Source organism: Aethalodelphis obliquidens, unplaced genomic scaffold (genome assembly GCF_003676395.1).
Source record: "Aethalodelphis obliquidens isolate GAN/ISIS:26980383/991018 unplaced genomic scaffold, ASM367639v1 scaffold68, whole genome shotgun sequence".
Lineage (NCBI taxonomy): Eukaryota > Metazoa > Chordata > Mammalia > Artiodactyla > Delphinidae > Aethalodelphis > Aethalodelphis obliquidens.
In genome coordinates, this window is record NW_020838012.1 from 3,290,450 (window position 1) to 3,310,525 (window position 20,076).

The window sequence follows — 20,076 nt, forward strand, 5'->3', positions numbered from 1 at the left end:
AGCTTTCCTTTCATCATCTTGCTGGTAACTCCTTTCACTTGGATCCCCCGTCCTTCACTTTTATTTACCTAAATTTGGAGGAACAGGCATCCTGGTAGCCTCCTCAGAGAGTAAACTTACATGGGAAGTAAACTTTTGGAAACCCAGGATGTCTGAAATGTATTTATTCTGTGTGCACACTAACAGTGAGACTAGATCCAGAATTCTAGGCTGAATATAATTTCCCTCAGCATTTAAGGTATATTGTCTCCTAGCTTCTTGTGTTGATTCTGAGAAGTCTAATGCTTTATGAGATTTGATGATTATGAGATTTGCTTTTTTCCATTTTTTTTAAATCTCTGGAAATGTTTATAATTTTTTCCTTTGGCCCCAATGTACTAAAATTTTCATAACAAGTTATCTTAATATAGATTTATTTTCACTTATTATCCTGAGTTTTGGTGACCCCTTTCCATAAGAAGTTCCTCCTTCTTGTTTGTAAAGGTGGGTTATTTTTGGTTATTTTGTTAAATATCTCCTATTTTCTCTTTCTGGAACTTCTCTTATCAGACCTTCTGAACTGGTCCTCTAATTTTTCTATTTTATTTCTTTTACTTTATAAATTTATGTTCTACTTTCTGGGAAATTCATTTACCTTTATTAGCCACATCTTCCAGTGAATTACATTTCCAAGAGCTTTTTACAAACCTCATTCTTCCTTAATATGTTACATCTACTCTTGTCCCTCTTAGAATATTAAAATAGTCTGTTTTCTTCAAGAGCATTTTCTAGGTTGTTTGTTTTGATCTTTACCCTTCACATTAAAAGCTTTCCCTCAGATGTCTAATGAGTAGGGCACCAAAAAAACTGACCAGGAGCTTTGTAGGTGGGGCTTGTGGATTGTGGAATTAATTGAAGGGCAATATAATGAGGCTACTTTGTTGGTGAACAAACAGATTATCAGTATTTTAGTCTTTGGGCAGCGGCGTGGGCGGGGCTTTGACAGAAGACACTTCCAGTCTCCTGGGTGGAATAGTAAAATCCTGGTTGTCAGTATTTTGGGATTTGGGTATGAAAGAAGAATGTGGGCTTGGAAATTCACTTATAACTTTATTCAATTATTAACATCATAAAGGTTCACTTATGTCCCCTGGTGTAGTACAGTACCTTGCCCTCAATTGTGCCTGGTGTTCCAAATGCAGAGAACCTCCAAAGAAGAAACCCCTAGGCAAGGTAGCAGTCCTAGCTGCAGGAAGGAAAAGTAGGGATTCATTTCTCAATGTGACTTTCAAACAATCTTGCTGTTTACAGTGCTGTCTTCACTTCCAAAGGTATCTGATGCTGCCAATTCCTGGGCCTTCAGGGTGGAAGCCTGAAAGGAGTTTCAGGGGCTCCAATGCGTAGAACTGGCTTTCCCCACTGACAGGCCAGAATTCAGCTCTCTTGGATTTGCAAAGTCATCCTCCAGATGACTGCAACCTCATGAGCGACACTGCACAAAAGCACCCAGCTAAACCACTTCCAGATTCCTGAGCCTCAGAAACTGTGTAAGATTATGTTTGTTGTTGTAAATTGCTAAATTTTAGGGTACTTTGTTACACAGCAATAATTAATACAAAAGGAAATACTATAAACCCATTCAAAAGGATTAGGGTTAAGCCTACACATTTAGACGAAAAGCTTCACGAAGGTTGGGCCTTGATCTATATTGCTCATCAGTGTACTAATAGCACATAGCACAGTGTCTGCCACAGAAGAGATGCTTACTAAACATTTATTAATATTTGGTGAATGTGTGCACCTACTTGTACTGACATGGAAATATGACCAAGTTTTAAAAAGCAACTGAAAAATAGTATGTAGAGTGTGATTCCATTTTCTTAAAATAATTCTACAAGTCTTTGCAAAATAGTAATTCACATAGTTGCTTTTTATCCTTCTCACCTACTTTTATCCTTCCTCTCATAGAACCTGTCACTATCTGACATTATTGAGTAGGTTTTTAATGCAAGGCCACTGCTGGTCAGCCTGCTGTAACACTAGCTCCACAGCAGCAGAGTCTTGGGCTCTCTTGCCCCTCTGAACACCCAGTGCCTGGAACAATGACCGAGAGAAGCTCGCAAATATATGCCACTGGAATAATATTTAGACACCACTCTCTCTGTGGTAAGCTTAAGGGGTACTTTAAAAGTTTCTGTATCATTTAAATGTTTTATTTGGTCGTGTCTTAATTTTGTGATCAGAAACAAATTTTAAATTAGGGGACGGCTTCCCTGGTGGCGCAGTGGTTGAGAGTCCACCTGCCGATGCAGGGGACATGGGTTCGTGCCCCGGTCTGGGAAGATCCCACATGCCGTGGAGCGGCTGGGCCCGTGAGCCATGGCCACTGATCCTGCGCGTCTGGAGCCTGTGCTCCGCAACGGGAGAGGCCGCAACAGTGAGAGGCCCGCGTGCCGCAAACAAACAAACTCCTGTCATGCCCCACCCTGTCTTCCTGGGGTAGGGCATCCCAGGTTGTGGACATGCCGTGTACCCAGTTGCCCTCTGCTGACAACGTTCTTGGGACAAAGAACTCCTGGCCCACAGGGGAGGAGCCTGGTCAGTTTCACCACCTGACCCAGTGACTCTAGGATCCCAGTGTGCTTTTCTCTCCTGCCCTGACAGCCGATTCACAGGAAGGCAGCTTGCTGAGTTTTTACTCCCAGAGAGAGAGTCTACCTTTGGGGGCATGACAGTTGCCAAGAATGAGTCCCCAGTGTGTGAGTGGTGACCAGAGCAAGCCTTGGGCAGCAATGAGGAAGGAAGGTGCTGGCAGGGGAAAAAGGCGGTACCGGGATAAAGGGGCGTGGTCTCAGGCTTGATGTGGGAGACTCACAGTGACAGCCAACTAGAGCTGTACCCGGGGGTACTATAAAAGTGATGAGCTGGAACTGGCGAGAGACTAGATTATCCCTGCAGTGGAAATTCATGAGTACCCCTCAAATAGTTGCAAATTACCAGGTCGATTGATGAGACTTCTCAATAGAATTCTTTAATTTCACAGGGATAAGTGCTAACTTATAATCGCTACACCTCACCTTCAACCATAATACTCTCCCTTCCTAGTATTCAGATGTAGCCTCCCTTTCTCATAAATTTCCAAAACCTACTGTTGAAGAACGACCTTGTTAAAATAATAAATGTGGAAGAATTTTGTTAAATATATTACAATAAAAATGATAGAATTTAGTTGCTGAGTGGGTAACTACTGGTTTCAAACTTGGATAATGGGGTAGGTGGTAAGACTTGCCTTCTCATAAACCACGACCAACAGTTGCCCCTCTCTCCTGTATGGCTTGCCAATCTCTCTCCTGGCTCCTGCCCATCAGCAACTGACCACCATTATTAGGTCACTGCCATTTTTTAAAACAAAAAACTACTCCTCAATACTGTATCTTTTCTTGCTCACCTCTACCAAACACTCCTCTCTCCCTGTGTGTTCACAGGGAAAAAGTTTTATGCGTTAGTTCTCACTCTTTCAAAGAGTTTTCTATCACACTTCCATCCCTTCCATTCACTCCATCACACAGCAGTCTGAATACAGCTCTATTTCCCAGAAATCATTCTGTCACAGATCAACAATAAATAATCTCTTTGTTGTTAAATGCAATGGGTGCCTTTCAGTTACCTTACTTGAATTTTCAGTAGCTTTTGACCTTGTTACCATTTCCTCCGAATCATTTACAAGCCAGGGCCTTTGCCCAATTGCTCACTCACTCAAAATCATTTAATCAAGCACTAATTCACTTATAAATATTTATTGAGTACCTGCTATATGGCAGGCATAGTTTTAGGCACAAGGAATACAGAAATGGACAAAATAAAGCCCCCTTTTCAGTCTAGTGGAGAGAAAACTGACAAAAACACAAAAATGTATGTCTCATGGTGATTTAAGTGTTATAAAGAAAAGTAATACAAATAACATCATGCTGATTAAAAGAACCCTAGTCAAAAGAGTACATACTGATTCTATTTATGTTAAGTTCTACAACAGGGAAAACTAATCTATAATCTATTGTGGAAAAAAGCTTTTAAGGAGGAACAGTGGCTGCTCCCCTCCAAGTAGGGACAGGGACTGACTGAAAGCTTGAGAGAACTTTCTGAGGTGATGATAATACTCTAATCTTAATAAAGGAGTGACAAATGAGCATTTGTCAAAACTCATCAAAATGGTACATTTAAGACTCATGCATTTCCTTCTATGTAAACTTTACCAAAAAATCTTTAAGCAAATATTGAATTCTAGTTAATGATATGCAAGCCAAAGTTTTGAGGGGCAAAATGTACTGGTATCTGCAACTTAGTTATCAGGAATTATATTTAAACATTAGACAAATGGAGAGATGAAGAGATGTGTGATAAAGCAGGCAGAGTAAAATGTCAACTACAGAACCTAGTGGTAGATAGATATATGGGTGTTCACTGTAAAATTCTTTAAAATTTTCTGCATGTTTGTAAATTTTCATAACAGAAGGTTGGGAAAAAATAAGGCAGGGGATGGGGTTCAGAGGGACCTGATTTGGACAGAGGGAATCAGGAAAGGCCTCTGGAGCAAGGTAACATTTGAGCAGAGACACGCAGCTATCTGAGGAATAACACTCCGCACAACAGTCAGAGTACAAGCAAAGAAAGGGCTCTAGGCAAGACGACGCTTGGCATAACACTCACTGGGGCTGGAATACGCTTCCTTCAGAACACTCGTGATTCTAGCATCTACGACTGTACTGTGTAGTTAGCCACGTAAGTTACCCAAGAGCGGACACACGGGAACTAAGAAGATTGTTGCGGAAAGAGGGAAGATGACGCAGATTGGAAACTGCTGGCTCAGATGGTCACACAAGCCAAGTGCTGCATAAGCCAGAGGGGTCACCCTTGCCTCCAGCCTCCGACTCTACCTCCCACAGCTAATTACCACACCCATCGTAACGTCGCCCCAGGAGACTAGCATCTACCTTAGTGCAGGCTGTTTTTACTTCTCACCTGGATTAGTAGCATCTCAACCTTCTAGGTAACAGCTCACAGAGTAAGAATACACTTTACATAAATGCCTCTGTTCACCCTAGACTGCTATTTACCTACAGATTCTACACACATAAGCACACATCAGAAAAACAAACTTTCCCAAAACAGTGTTTACCTAACACACTTCAGTTTTCTATTCTAGTCCATGTTGACTTACTTTATTATGTTTTCAAATGCTGGTCACAATCTATTAATAGGCTGCAACTTGCAATTTGAAAATCACTCATCTAGATCCCTACAAAATTCTCCTAATGCAAAGATCACATACAGTGGCTACAGGCATGCTGAAGCATGTACTTGGCCACACAGAATTAAGTTTATGTACTTACCACTTTAGACAGGAATATGCCCACTTCTCTCATGTATGAAACAACCTAGCTGCTATTCTAGCTTGTCCCTTAACTCCTAATCTGTCTATACCACTCCTAGAATAATTTTACTAAAATGCAAATATGACTGTGGCACTCCCCTGCTTAAAATTCTTTAATGTTTATTCATGGTTTTCAGGAAAAAACTCCCAAACTTTTAGCAGGTATACAAAATTCTTCAGAGGACTGTTTATTCTTCAGTACTACATAGCTTGCTTCCTCCAACGCTCAACTCAAGCTGTAAAAAAATACCATTTCCTGAGTTCAGTTTACTCGTTTATGGATGTTAGAAATCCGAATGTGCAGTTGGCGCCACTAAGAATAAAACCTTTCACCACTTGTGCCTCCATTATTGCTGTGCTAACTCCTACGCCTCTTTCAGAAATCCACTCAAGGGTCACCTCTTCCAGAAAGTACTCTTTATCTCAGTATAGCAGGTTACTCCCCACTAACTTCCCTCTACATATGTTCCCTCCCACAGCACCCTAAACTTACACACCTCTTGCTTAGCTTTAATTGAACTGTATAGACAATGACTATTTATTTATCTTTACCCCCACATCAGATCATGAGGTTCTTGACAGTAAGAAGAGCTTCTTATATATTGGTGTCATAATGGCAGACACATGAGACTAAGATAAATGACTAAGTTGCCAAAGACAGAAGGCAAAGGGAAAATGAGAGACTTTTGAGAGGAAAGGGAAGATACTGTATGGCCAAAAATGCTTGCAGGAAGCAGTGGAGATTTCCAGTAAGTAGATAAAAATAAGCTCAGAGAAAGCTCTGGTCTGGATATATAGATTTAATAGTTAAAATGATGGGAGAGTGTAAGATTCAACAGAGGCAGCACATTCAGGAGAAGACCAAAGGCTGAAACCACGATTAGGCAATAGGCAAAATCAGATGAGCCAGTAAAGAGCACTGAGAAAAAACAGTTCAGAAAGTAAGAAAGGGTATGGACACAGTGACTGTGATGAGCAAATGATGGCAATGAGGTAGAGACCTCTAGAGGTGCAGTTTCCACAGCTAGAGAGTAGAAATTCTAACTGCTGTAAGCTGTGCAGGACAGCACTGTATACACTGTACTTTCATCACAGCATTCTCAAACTGTATTGTATGTATGTTTAAAAACCTGAGCCACTAAACAAGCTTCTTGGAGGCAGAGACAATCGATCATTAATTTAACATACCCCGATGGCAGAGTTTCTGTGTTGGCATTTCCAGACTGCTGCCGGACAGGTTCCACACAGACATCTGGCTGTCTTAATTTGGCTGCTTCGAAGGCAGAGCTACTTCCAGAACTGGAGGTAGAAGGATCTAATGTACTTCTAGCTTCAGACCCAAATGCTGCACTGTTAGAAAGAATACATTCATTGTTTTCTGAGGAGGTCAGTATTTCTTGAACTGGAGGATCTTCGACAGTAGTACTAGTGCAATTTGAAGACAAGGCGGTTTCTCCAGATACTATTGCAGTACCCGTGGTGGAAGCATTATCAGTTGGTGCAGATGAGGATGATTCTCCATTAACTGAAAGGGGAAAATTTGTAAGATGATCTATCAAGGAATGACAAAGCAACCAGTTAACTCATCAATTACATTTATTCAGAGCCTAATTTATACTGAGCAACATATCAGGTATGGACAGAAATTAAGACAGACAATAATTTTTGTTGTTCACATTTTAGAGATGAACGTTTAAATAATAAAACTTAAGACTATATATATATATATATGTATATATATACATATATATATATATATATATGTATACGTATATACCAATAACCCTAACTTAGAGAAAGAGAAAACAACATGAACAAACGTTTCTCCTCCAAAGAATCAATTCTGAATATCTGCATGGGTTATATAAAAACCTTAAAATGACCCCATTCAAGCTCCCTTTCCTATGCAAATGCAGCTAATATCAAAAGAACTCTTGCCAAATATAAAGTGGCATTAATTCTTAAGAAAGTACTACAGGGGACTACAAAAAGATCCAGGAACTCGTTCTACACTTTCTAAAGAAATAACCCAGCACTGGGATCCAGTGATATAATTTTCTTTATTTTCATTCTAAATGTGATTCATCCATTTCAACTACATGTCACTATAAAAGTGAGTCAAATTAAAACTGGAAAGAGAATAAATTATTGAACAAAATCTATTAGAAAATCACACATCAAAGTTTTAACTGAAACAGAAAAGGGAGACATAATTAAGAGTAATGGAACGTTCAGGTGGATTTTTAAAGAAAGATTTAAATAGTGGGAAGGACAGAAACGAGTACTATTAAAGGAATCAAACAGTAAGCACAAAAACAACAGAACCAATGAAGTTCTGTACCAACTACAGGGGAGAGTAGCTTTGGGAGAAAAAAAATTATTAACAAAATATAAAAAATAAAATGTTTATAGTGCTACCGGTACTCAACACTGTTAGATAACATGAAGAAAAGAAAAGAGAATGTGCAGAGAGACTAAATTCTGGGTCTCTTACATGACATTCAGAATTGATATATGATAGTCAAAGTGAATTTACTCATTTAATTTTCACTCTTCAACAATGCAGAAATTAATTTCCAAAAAAAGAAAAGATTAGCAATAGTATTTTCAAAGCAAAATAACACTAAATGGGAAAAGAGGAATATTTGACAAAAGACAATCCAGTCCAATAAGAAAGAATCATAAACTCTTAGGCTTACTAAAACATAGCACATGCTACACAAACTGTTAAAAACAGAGGAAGAAAATTAATTATTAAATAGCACCTTTCAGTTGTTCAAGGCAAAAACTTCTCTCCTACAACAATTCAACAATACAACAAGTGCTCTCAGCTCTTCTCTCCGTCTACACCACTACCCCTGTCCACCGTTCCTTGTTTACTCTACTGCAATAGCGTCCTAATTGGTCTGCCTGCTTCCTCTCCGGTCCAACTCCAATCCATTCTCCAAACAGCAGCCAAAATAATCTTATAAAAGCATACACAGATGTTTTCACGCCGTAATTAAACATACCCATTACAACCAGAATAAATTCCAAACTCTTTACCACAGCTCATGACAAAGACTCTACACAGTCTACTCCACAGGTACACCTGACTTCTCAAAACGGTCTCCTTTCTGTTCCTTGAATAGAACAAACGCCCTCCCATTCAGGGACGTGCACTTGCTGTTCCCACTGTCTCAGAATAGCTCCTGACTGGCTGCTTCTTATCACGCAGAGTCCAGACTCAACCGCTCCTTCAGAAAGGCAGTGCTGGGGTATCTTACTTAATGCTGAACCTGCCCCACCGTCCCTCCAGGCTACACATTAGACTGTTTTCTCACGTTCTGAAATATTTTATTTGTTTTTATTTCTTTTTCATTGAGTTCAGAATGCAAACACTGTCAGACTTGTTCACTTTTGTATTTTCAACAGTTACAACATGCCTGGCATACTAAAACAATAAATGTTAAATAAAGACAAATCACAGAGAAAAAAGTGAACATACCTCTGTCAAAACTAGGCAGATAAAAAGAGCATTAGTAGAAATATTAAGTATATGAAGGATTTAATAACACAGTCAATACACCTGTTCTAAATTACAGGGTTAGAGAGGAAGTTTTGAGTTTCCATTATATATATATTCCATCCAAACAATCTAAGAATTCTTAGAAAAAAATGACATGTAAGGGACCAAAGGAAAATCCCAATTCTATAATCAGAAGGTGACATTCTGACTATAATTCAATAAAACTAGAAACAAAACAAAATACAACTTATTGAAATGTTTACTAAAAGTCTGGCAGAGTTTGTTAAACATTTTTTTAAGGATTATCTTATTTAACAGAACAATGCTATGAGGCAGATATCAGCATTATTCCCATTTTACTGGTGAGAAAATTGATGCTTATATGTCCATAAAAATGACAGTTCTCCCCCACCCACAATTTTGCTTAGAAGATTAAAAAGAAAACTAATTATTAAGTTAAAGAAAAAAAAATAATGAAATCACAAACTTTAGGGAAACTAAGGGCAATGAAAATATTTGTATCAAATATTTGACATGGCAAAAGAAGTATCCAAGGATATAAGAACAAATAGCAATAAATGAGCTTAGCATTCAATTCCAGAGCTAGGGGAAAATGGTAGAAGGAAAGGAATTAAAGGAACAATAGATCAGAATTTCCTAACTTACCTGATCAGAATCAGTTGGGATCTTATTAAAAGTATAGGTCTCAGTTTCCATTCTAGAATTACTGAATCTCTAGGGGAAATCTCTAGGGAAGGGTCTGGGAATCTGTATTTTTAACAAATGCTTCAGATGAATTCTTACCAGAAAAGTTGGAGAAACCATGAAATAAACGTTTCCAAATTTTATAAAGAAAAATATAGTTTGGAATACCATGTACAACTTTATAACTATATAAACTCACTCAGGAGAAAGAAAAATTGAAAAGATGAGAGTAGAAATGGAAAAGGTGATGAAAGATCTAATACTATCCTTCCAAAAGGCACCAGGCTCAGTTAGTTTTTTGAAGCCTTCAATGAACAGATTACCCCCGTGTTGTCTGAAGTGTGATAGTACATTGGTGGAGAAAAAGAAAAAAGGAGTTCCTTAATTTATTCTGCAAGGGTAATATAACCCTAAAACTGAAACTGAATAAATTAAAAGATGGCTCAATATAAGGAAATTGGGCTTCCAATTGGTGGCACAGTGGTTGAGAGTCCGCCTGCCGATGCAGGGGACACGGGTTCGTGCCCCGGTCCGGGAAGATCCTACATGCCGGGGAGCGGCTGGGCCCGTGAGCCATGGCCGCTGAGCCTGCGCGTCCAGAGCCTGTGCTCCGCAACGGGAGAGGCCACAGCAGTGAGGCCCACATGCCGCAAAAATAAATAAATAAATAAATAAATAAAAGCAAAAGTCTAATAAACTTGTGAAATCAGTTATTTCTGCCTGAAACTTACCAAACTGAGCTCTACTTTATTAACACAACAGTAATTATACATTAGAAAAAGTCATTTCCACTAGAAGCTAGGGGCAGGGAGAAAAAGTAAAGAAGAAAATAATATTTTCTTAAATACCACTGTCCTAGGACTATGGTAGATGTTTTAAATTTATCTCATTTAACCTTCGAAACAATCCTATATGGTATTATTGAGTATTAGTCTCTCTTTATAAATGGAGAACCTAAATTTTTAGGATGTTAAATTTGTCCAAGGTCACATGGTTAAAGCATTAAGTGGCAGAGGTGGGACTGGAACCCAGTTGTGTTAGAGGCCAAATCTAATCTCTTCAGTCATGACTGCCTCCCATTTTAGCTTAAAATAACTACCAATATTTACCAACTAAGCTGATCAAATGGATCCTCTTAAGACTCAAGAGAACAGGTTGGGGGTGAGGGGAAAATGCCCTCCCCTCCAAAAGTCCTCATGTACAATACTGTCTTTGATGAAAAGAAATCATTTGTATTCAGCTCCAGGCCCACAATCCCTTATCAGAAACTCTTGGGACCAAGTGACTTCCAGAATTCATAACTTCAGAATTCAGGAAGATAATATGGCACATATATTGTCTATTACACTAACACCAAGTCAGATTGGGGCCTACACACTAATTAAACACAGTATTACTTCTGTAGCAAAACAAAAGGATACTCACACTAAGCACAAAAAATAAATACCTTCAAGTCAGTTCCAGTCATTTTGCCATCAAATGAGTTTACCAAAAAAACTTCTGGTTTTAAAAATTTTAGGGTTTGGGGGGGGTCTTCCCTGGTGGTGCAGTGGTTAAGAATCCACCTGCCAACGCAGGGGACACAGGTTCGATCCCTGATCCAGGAAGATCCCACAGGCTGCGGAGCAACTAAGCCCACGGGCCACAACTACTGAGCCTGCGTTCTAGAGCCCGTGTGTCGCAACTACTGAGCCTGCATGCTGCAACTACTGAAGCCCGCGCACCTAGAGCCTGTGTTCTGCAACAAGAGAATCCACTGCAATGAGAAGTTGCACTCCGCAACAGAGTAGCCCCCACTCGCCACAACTAGGGAAAGTCTGCGCGGAGCAACAAAGACACAACACAGCCAAAAAAAAAAAAGATTTTAGGATTTTGGGATCACAAGTAATGGATTAAAAACATGTAATGTGTCATACACAGAATATGCACACTTCCACCCCATCAGCACTCCAACAGTGAAAACTGATTTTTAAAGTTCCTGATTAGAAAAAAAACCTATTTTACACCAACACCTTAAAGCAGACTACCCCTTGAAAAGATACCTGAATTCATCATCCTACTAAGGGATGACAGATCATACAGATGACATTGGTTAAGTGACTGCTACCAACAGAGTAGGTTCCAGAAGTCTTTGTAAACCAGCCAATGGAATGAGGACAGTTAGATTGTTTGGTCAGATGTCACCAACAACAAAAAGAACATGCAAACACAATCACTAAGTTGACTGGGGGAATATTATTTGAAGCTTATCATGGTATAAAAGATGAACATCATAACTATGAGACACTATAAAAATCACACATATCTAAATGAACAGGAAAGCAGAGAGGTGAGAGCCAAAGAGGTGGATGTCAATTACAGCTCCTCTACTAGCTGGGATCTCTTTGTGCCTCAGTTCCTTCACAAGAAAAATACTAGTACTTATTTTGAAGAGTTACTGTGAGAGTTAAATCAGTCAATGAACATATAGTGTTTAGAACATGTGTAGCACAAATATTAGCTGTTATTCTGATTGTCTTAGGTTTCCTTGCAATTATTGTGAATGTCCTGGGAATTATTTACAATGGAGCCTTCATTTCTAGTTACCCATGTGTGTGTTTTACTTTCACTTTGAAATTTCAGGCAAGGATAAATAAGAGGAGAATGTGGAAAGTGAATCTGTTCCCAACAGAAACAGTCTACAAAGTATTTAACAAGCTGTAGAATATAAATAAGAGATTCTACAATGAGGGGGAACTCAGTAAGTCCTTCTCTCTTTTGCATCAACATCTGAATAAGCCTGAAAGCTGAAACATGCAACTATGTAGTGGTCAATGGATACTTTCGCCAATCTACTCTAGCAGCTAAATATTTTAGAAAGAAGAGATAAATCCCCAAATTCCATATACTTTAAATGGAAGGTGATGACAAGAACGAAACAGAATGGTTGCATAAGTCTTTCTGAAATGAGCATTCAACATTCTTACACTTCTCATGAATAAAGAGTAGACTTAATCAAGAATTGGCACTGCTATCTAATTACTACCAGAAATAATGGAATTGGATCTACCATTCTGAATCCAATGATAATCCCATATAACAAATCAAGCCTGGTCACATAAGGGTATTATTTTTATTTTTTACAACTCTTTGGAGTGTTCTCAAGGAAGCTACAATGCTTATAATGTAAATTTATTTATGGGTAGATAACTAGTTTTTGTGTGTGTGTGTGGTTTTTGGTATGGGTAAATATGGGTAATTATTTGATAACCTAAAAATCCATAGGCCAAAAGCACTGGACTTATGTTTCATTGTTAAGAACTCTGGTACTCAGATAAGCCATTTTTCTATGTGTGATATTTAAAAAAAATAAATTTGTCCTTCCCATAGGTACTTTTCCCAGACTATTTTTTAAAACTGTAAATTTAATTTAGGAGAGATAATATAAGTCAGAGTTCTAGGAAACTCACTATTGTATTTACTCTCTTGGAATTAGTGAGAATGTTGGTCACATTATGGTACCTTTTCATACAGATTCATAAAAGATGGAATATCAGGGGCTTCCCTGGTGGTGCAGTGGTTGAGAGTCCACCTGCCGATGCAGGGGACACGGGTTCGTGCCCCGGTCCGGGAAGATCTCACATGCCGTGGAGTGGCTGGGCCTGTGAGCCACGGCCGCTAAGCCTGCACGTCCGGAGCCTGTGCTCCGCAACGGGAGAGGCCACAACAGTGAGAGGCCCGCGTACCACAGGAAAAAAAAAAAAAAAAAAGATGGAATATCAGGAATAGGAGCTGTTTTTTTTGTTTGCTTTTTGGTTTTTCTTGGCCGCAAGGCTTGTGGGATCTTAGTTCCCCGACCAGGGATCAAATAGGACCCCGGCAGTGAGAGCCCCGAATCCTAACCACTGGACCGCCCAGAAATTCCCAATAGGAGCTATTTTAACTGGTCTGTTCTTAATTTAGAGACAATCCTGAATAATCTAAAATGTTTCCTTTTCCCTTTTGCTAATAAATCTGAGGCAAATGTTCTTACCAGAAAGGATACCAGAATCAGAAAATAAATGCATTCTGCTCACTAATTTCACCCTGTTTATCTGTGTTTATCTTCTCTGCATTTTCCAGACACCTTAAATTAATGACTAATAAGTCTACTTATTGTGGGTACTCAGGATCTTTAAGTCTATCTTTTTTAAAAAAGGCCAGCATTAATAAACAAATTAAATTTTCAAAAAACCATTCATGTCAGTTCCCACGTTTACAAAAAACTCACCAAATGCATGGTAAATATCCCCCCAATCTTGGGTATAAATATACAATAGTCTTATCTATAAACCCATCTATTTTCATTTAATTACTAAATTACTTCCTTACATGTTTCTACATTTTAATACTTTCCCATAAATAGATGAAGGAAAGAATATAGGCTCTGGAATGAAAAAAATAGGATTCCAACTCTAGCCCCAAGACATACGCTAGTAATCTGAAGCAAGTCCTAAGATTTGAGTTTCAAGAAATTCATCTGGGGCTTCCCTGGTGGCGCAGTGGTTGAGAGTCCGCCTGCCATGCAGGGGACATGGGTTTGTGCCCCGGTCCGGGAGGGTCCCACATGCCGCGGAGCGGCTGGGCCCGTGAGGCATGGCCACGGAGCCTGCGCGTCCGGAGCCTGTGCTCCGCTGCGGGGGAGGCCACAACAGTGAGAGGCCCGAGTATCGCAAAAAAAAAAAAAGAAAGAAATTCATCTAATTTATAAAGATCAAACAAAAAATGATTTATGAATTTTACAGCTGAATCCATCGAAAGACAGGATTATAGAAAAAAATCTTCCTTAGGCAGTCCTTCTATAATAGAATAACAGTTACTCTTAGAAAATATAAAACTTTTGGAGAGTTACATCAGCTCACAGTACATTTTACTACTAAGTTATGTGCCAAGAAGTAAATATTTGTATGGTAAAAGGTTAGGAACCATTCATTACTAACAAATCAATGAATTCCCTCAAGTTCTTTTAGAAATATATTCTATATTATGAATTAAATAGTATTTTTTGTAGCATACAGCCTAAGAATCTAGCTATCAAGTAAGTACTTGCTTAGTGAAATGTGTGGTTATTTCTAAACTAATACATTTTTGGAATATCTTCCTAAATAATCTAGAAAAATTCAAATTACTAGAAAAAATTTCAGGTATTGCAATCTTCACGTTCCTTTTATAAAACTGAAGATTAAGAAAGATTGTACGATAAGAAAAGTACAGGTATAGATAATAAAATTTAATTTCGTTTTCATTTAAACAATGTGTCATAAGCAGCCATGCTTACCAGTGTCATTGGCAGGCTCAGATGTGAGTGGTTTTGGAGCTGGTGTGTTTTGGGGTCTGGCAGCAACCTGAGATGGAGATGAAGGTGTGTTGTCTCCATTAATTACATATGAACAGCATGAGTTTTGTACTACAGTGTTTGTAGGTACGTGATTATCTATTCCATTAGTACCTTCAGCAGCCAACCTATAAAAAAAAAAAAAAAAGAAAAAAAGCCTTACTTCAATGAATTAAGTACAATTAAATAACCTATCTATTTATTTATTTTTGGCCACGTTGGGTTTTCATTGCTGCGTGTGGGCTTTCTCTAGTTGCGGCGAGCGGGGGTTACTCTTCGTTGCAGTGCACGGGCTCCTCATTGCAGTGGCTTCTCTTGTTGCGGAGCACAGGCTCTAGGCACAGAGGCTTCAGTAGTTGTGGCGCACAGGCTTAGTTGCTCTGCGGCACGTGGGATCTTCCTGGACCAGAGCTCAAACCTGTGTCCCCCGCATTGGCAGGCGGACTCCCAACCACTGTGCCACCAGGGAAGTCCACAATTAAATAACTTTTCATCAGAAGTTTCATAAGAAATATTTACCAAGTTCTTAACATTGAATCAAAATGATAGGTATAAAGAGTAATGAACAAAGATACCCTGATTACTTTTTTAACAGGTTATTTTTTACATTTTATTACATACTTTGCTATATTAAAGTTTAAATTACTTTCAGTTCTAAGTGTATACACACTATAAGATAAATGTATCAATATATTGAGATATACAAATATACTAAGTCAAAATGAATTCAGTCCCTCAAACCAATGTTCAATTTGTACATTTTAAATAGTCTTAAATAGACTTAAATAGTCTTAAGAATATTAATATTTATTTTAAAATGCTCTGAAAGTATTTTCAAAAAGGTCATGAAACTTATAAAAATCAATTCCAAACTGTTTATTGGAACTTTATTGAATACTGAAAGACCAAAAAATTCTTAAAAAATTGATCACAAGTTATTATGTACTAACACTAAAATAATGAGTACATGATGATCAGAAAAAGCAAAATATTATATCCCAGAGTTAGAAGAATTTACAGTGCATTCATACTGCAATAAATAAATAAATATATCTACAACTACAAAATCAAACACTTTGGCAGGGAGTTAGGCAATACCATGTAAGTGACCAAGAGAGCTTTTCCATATACACAAGTCACCCTGTATCTCTTCTCCAGAGAGCAGCCTTAATTTTTTAAAAAATATAAATCAGATCACATCTCAGTTGTCCCACCCCATCTATCTCTCTGATCTATTTCTCTCCAAGTTCTTCCTTGCCCACCTTGCAGGAGACATACTAGTAAATTAATTTTATATGAAAATCATGCTGAAAAGTCTTCAAATGTTTATTATAAATTATTAGACACGGAGTAAAATTATAATGACTTAGAAGATTATCAAAGAAAGGTTAAATATATTCTAGAGTTATAAGAGTCTGCAGAGCATAAATTAACTAGAAATAGGGTCTTTTTACTTGTTATTTCCTCTGTCTGGAATGCTCTTCCCTGAAATCTCTCCATGGATGGTACATTTTTGGCCTTTTAATTTTAGTTCGAATGGCACTTCCTCAGAGATGATCCCCTGACATTTCTCTTTAAAACAGGCTCCTTTACATTCCTGTCACCCTGTCCTGTGTTTCAATGACTTCATAGTTCTTATTGCTATCTCCAATTAGCTAATTTATTTCTTCACTTGTTTACTGACTACCTCTATCCCACCAGAATGAAAATTTCACAGGAACAGGACTGTATCCTTAGTGCCTAGACTAGTGTCTGGCACCAAACAGGCACTCAGTAAGTATCTGGACGATAAATGATACTTTCCCTTGTCACCTACATATTTGGAATGAGATGTGTTGAGGAACTTCAGGCAGGTGAGGTTTTGAAAAATTTCCCAAGTGATTTTGATTTGTACACCCCTCCCAAGACACCCAGCAAGGATCAGTGATCTGGCAGTCCAAGTAAAAGAACCCAACTCAAGTTCTCCTGGTGCTTGTAGAACTAATCTTTAATTCAAAATGTGTTACTATACAATAAACAATATTAGGTTTTAGCTTGGTAGTGATTCAAGCTCCTTTATCCATCTAAAATTGTATTTCAAAAATTATTAAGAACAGATATATATATGTACATATATATAGATGCACACACGCTAATGCATTTTAATCTACCTGTTGTACCCTTTCAGTCCTGAATTTTCTCAGTGTAAATTATAATGTGGATACTAAATAAATTTAAGCCAAATATATATTCAGAAGACATACTGATCTGTTCAAGTGCTCTATGAAAATCATTTAATGGCAATTTAGGAGTAATATTAGTAACTGCAGATTAATGAAAGTCACACTTTGTCATATACTGGCATGCTTTTTCAAATGCAACAAGTCAATTTTACAGCAATATATTTTCATATTTTCAGGTGTTCATTCCACTATATTTGAGCTATTACATGCTTTTATTCTAATACAAATTATTTCAAACAGGAAGTCTCTATTAACTGTCATCAAATGTGAACATACGGGAATCACAGAGATGGCAGAATGATCTCTGAGGGGAGACCGCAATCTGTGCACCATCTATCTTCTAGTGATTACAGGAAGCTGCCAATTCAGACAGCAATAAGATGACCATTTCCCCACATTATCTGACTCTATTTACTGATAAAATATGCCTAAATACAGATTTTTAAAATACATTTCCAATAAAAAAGAATGAAGTTCTGACACTTGCTACAACATGGATGAACCTTATGCTAAGTAAAAGAAGCCAGTAACAAAATATCATATATTATATGATACCATTTACAAGAAATGGCCAGAACAGGCAAATCCACTGAGACAGAAGATTAGTGGCTGCAGGAGCTGGGAGGAAAGAGGGATGGAGAGAGAATGTTCATGTGTACAGAGTTTCTTTTTGAAGATGGTAAGAATGTTCTGAAATTAGACAGCAGTGATGGTTACCCAACTCTGTTAACCTAAAAACCACTGAAATATACACGTTATTCTTATGATATGTGTATTATCTCATTAAAGCTGTTATTTTTCTAAAAACTACTTTGATAAGAATTCAACCAAATGATATGCTTAGATACAAGCTTTTAAATTCTATGGCAAACTCTAAACTAAGGTTTAAAACTTCATATGTGGGAAATGTTAATTACTTTGTCACAAATACTAAAATAAAACATTCTACCTGGTGGTTGTCCTTGCCGAAGGGTCTCCATTTTCATGTAAGGCATCACCATTTTGCTGTATTTCCACTGAATGACAAAAAAGAAAGACACTAGGTTTTTATATACTTCTTGCTGTTTTTTTTTTCCTTCAAATTTTGAAAACACATGAAGTTATTAGCTTACTGGTTGGGGATGAGCTGCAGTTTGTTCTATTTTCTTGCTCAATCACCAGTCCATCAAGCACAACTGTTAATTCACCAGTTTGCACAACACCATTCTTGGTTTCCAAGGAAAGTTTTAATTGTTCTTTCACTCTTTCCACTAGGGGGAAAAAAACCCCTAATTTAAACACTTTTGTTATATACAAAAATATGTTTTAGAAATCAAAACTACATATCAAGAATTACTCTAATTCAGTGCTTGACGGCTACATGTGGAAAGAATTATATGTGTTTTTATCTATGGGCCCTTCTATACTACACCAGAATCACTTCCTTTCTCACCTAGTTGAATAACTCCTTTCCCTCTACCACATACTTTCAATATCACCTTTAATTGCCCCTTTGCACAGCATAAACCTCTGAGAATATACAAATATATCTAGATAATAAGCTCAGCAATTGCCTAAACTTGTTCTTTGTCCCAAGGTACCACATAAGACTTGTGATTAAGGCAAAATTTCTGCAGGAGAGTCAGGGGGTTTGGTTCTTAATCCCAGCTCAGGAACTTCTAGCTGTATTTGAGTAAGTAGTCAAAGTAGTCAAGCTACCTAAAGCCTCAGTTTCCTCATTACAAAATGGAGATAATAGAAGCATCAAACTAAAGGAACTGTCATAAGGTCCAAATGCAAAGCCACAGAGAAAGTTCTTAGCACCACATCTGACACACAGTAAGTGCTCAATAAATGGTAATAGTTTATTATTTCTTTTTCATATAAGGCCAAATATTTCTTCCTATTATTAGGATATCTAATTCTTACTTAAACTCAAAGTCATTTTGCTTCAACTTCTCCTATCCCACAGAATACATATCAAAAGTATTAGTGATCCCATTATTATCCAAAATGAGGCCAGTTACTTCAATCTGATCTTCACTTCTGAAATCATGAAACATATTTCTTCTTAGATTATGTCCTTGACTTTGGTCCCTCCTATATTTAACAAATTTGTTGGGTTTTTTTTTCCATTTACCAAATGTCTAGCACAAACATATTGACTAATTACCCAAGTACAGAAAATATAAGACAAAAAAAAAATCTGTAACAACTAACCATTAGACAGGAATTCTTTGCAAAAAATTTAAAAACCATGTAATAAAGAAAACCTTGTAGAAGACCTACCCCAACCATTTTCACCACCATAAACCTCATTTCCACTCCACATCACAAAATCAACATTAATAAAAACAGAGAAACTAGAGGACATATTAATATTAAAGTACCAAAAAAAAAAAACCCCAACCCTACAAAACCATGAATTTCAGTTTTATCTAGATTCTAATAATCTATGTCTGAAGAAAACTATATTGACTACCATTCTATTTCATTTTTGTCACCTTTCTCTATTTAAAGTATCTGGAATTTGGAGGTTCAGCTCTCGTTCCTAAAATATTTAGCTATTTGAGTAGATTCTTAAAGAATAGCCTTTTACTCAATAGGCTTTGAGTAGATTCTTAAAGAATGGCCTATATGGGAAAAGAATCTAAAAAAGAGTGGATATATGTATTCACTTTGCTGTACACCTGAAACTAACACTACATTGTAGATCAACCATACTCCAGTAAAAATTTAAAAAAAAAAGAATAGCCTTACAAAATCACTTTAAAGTAGGTCTCTTGGTAGTAAATTCTCTCATTTTTTTAAAATCTGTAAATGTTTGGAGTCTCATCCTGCAAGATTTGTTGGACATGCTGACTTTGTATTGATAATGATCTCTCAACTCTTTGAAGAT

At 37.5% G+C, this 20,076-nt stretch overlaps 1 protein-coding gene across 4 annotated transcripts in view; it reads right to left on the minus strand.

Annotated features, from left to right (window-relative positions):
- WWP1 (WW domain containing E3 ubiquitin protein ligase 1) overlaps positions 1 to 20,076 on the minus strand; it is a 112,515-nt gene that overhangs the window by 45,625 nt on the left and 46,814 nt on the right. For all 4 annotated transcript variants that reach the window (XM_027089767.1, XM_027089769.1, XM_027089766.1 and 1 more), the window contains 4 exons: positions 18,311 to 18,448; positions 18,148 to 18,214; positions 14,920 to 15,104; positions 6,599 to 6,935 (listed from right to left, as the gene is read on the minus strand). In XM_027089767.1, coding sequence (XP_026945568.1) covers positions 6,599 to 6,935; positions 14,920 to 15,104; positions 18,148 to 18,214; positions 18,311 to 18,448 — 727 coding nt within the window. The remainder of the gene's footprint in view (positions 1 to 6,598; positions 6,936 to 14,919; positions 15,105 to 18,147; positions 18,215 to 18,310; positions 18,449 to 20,076) is intronic.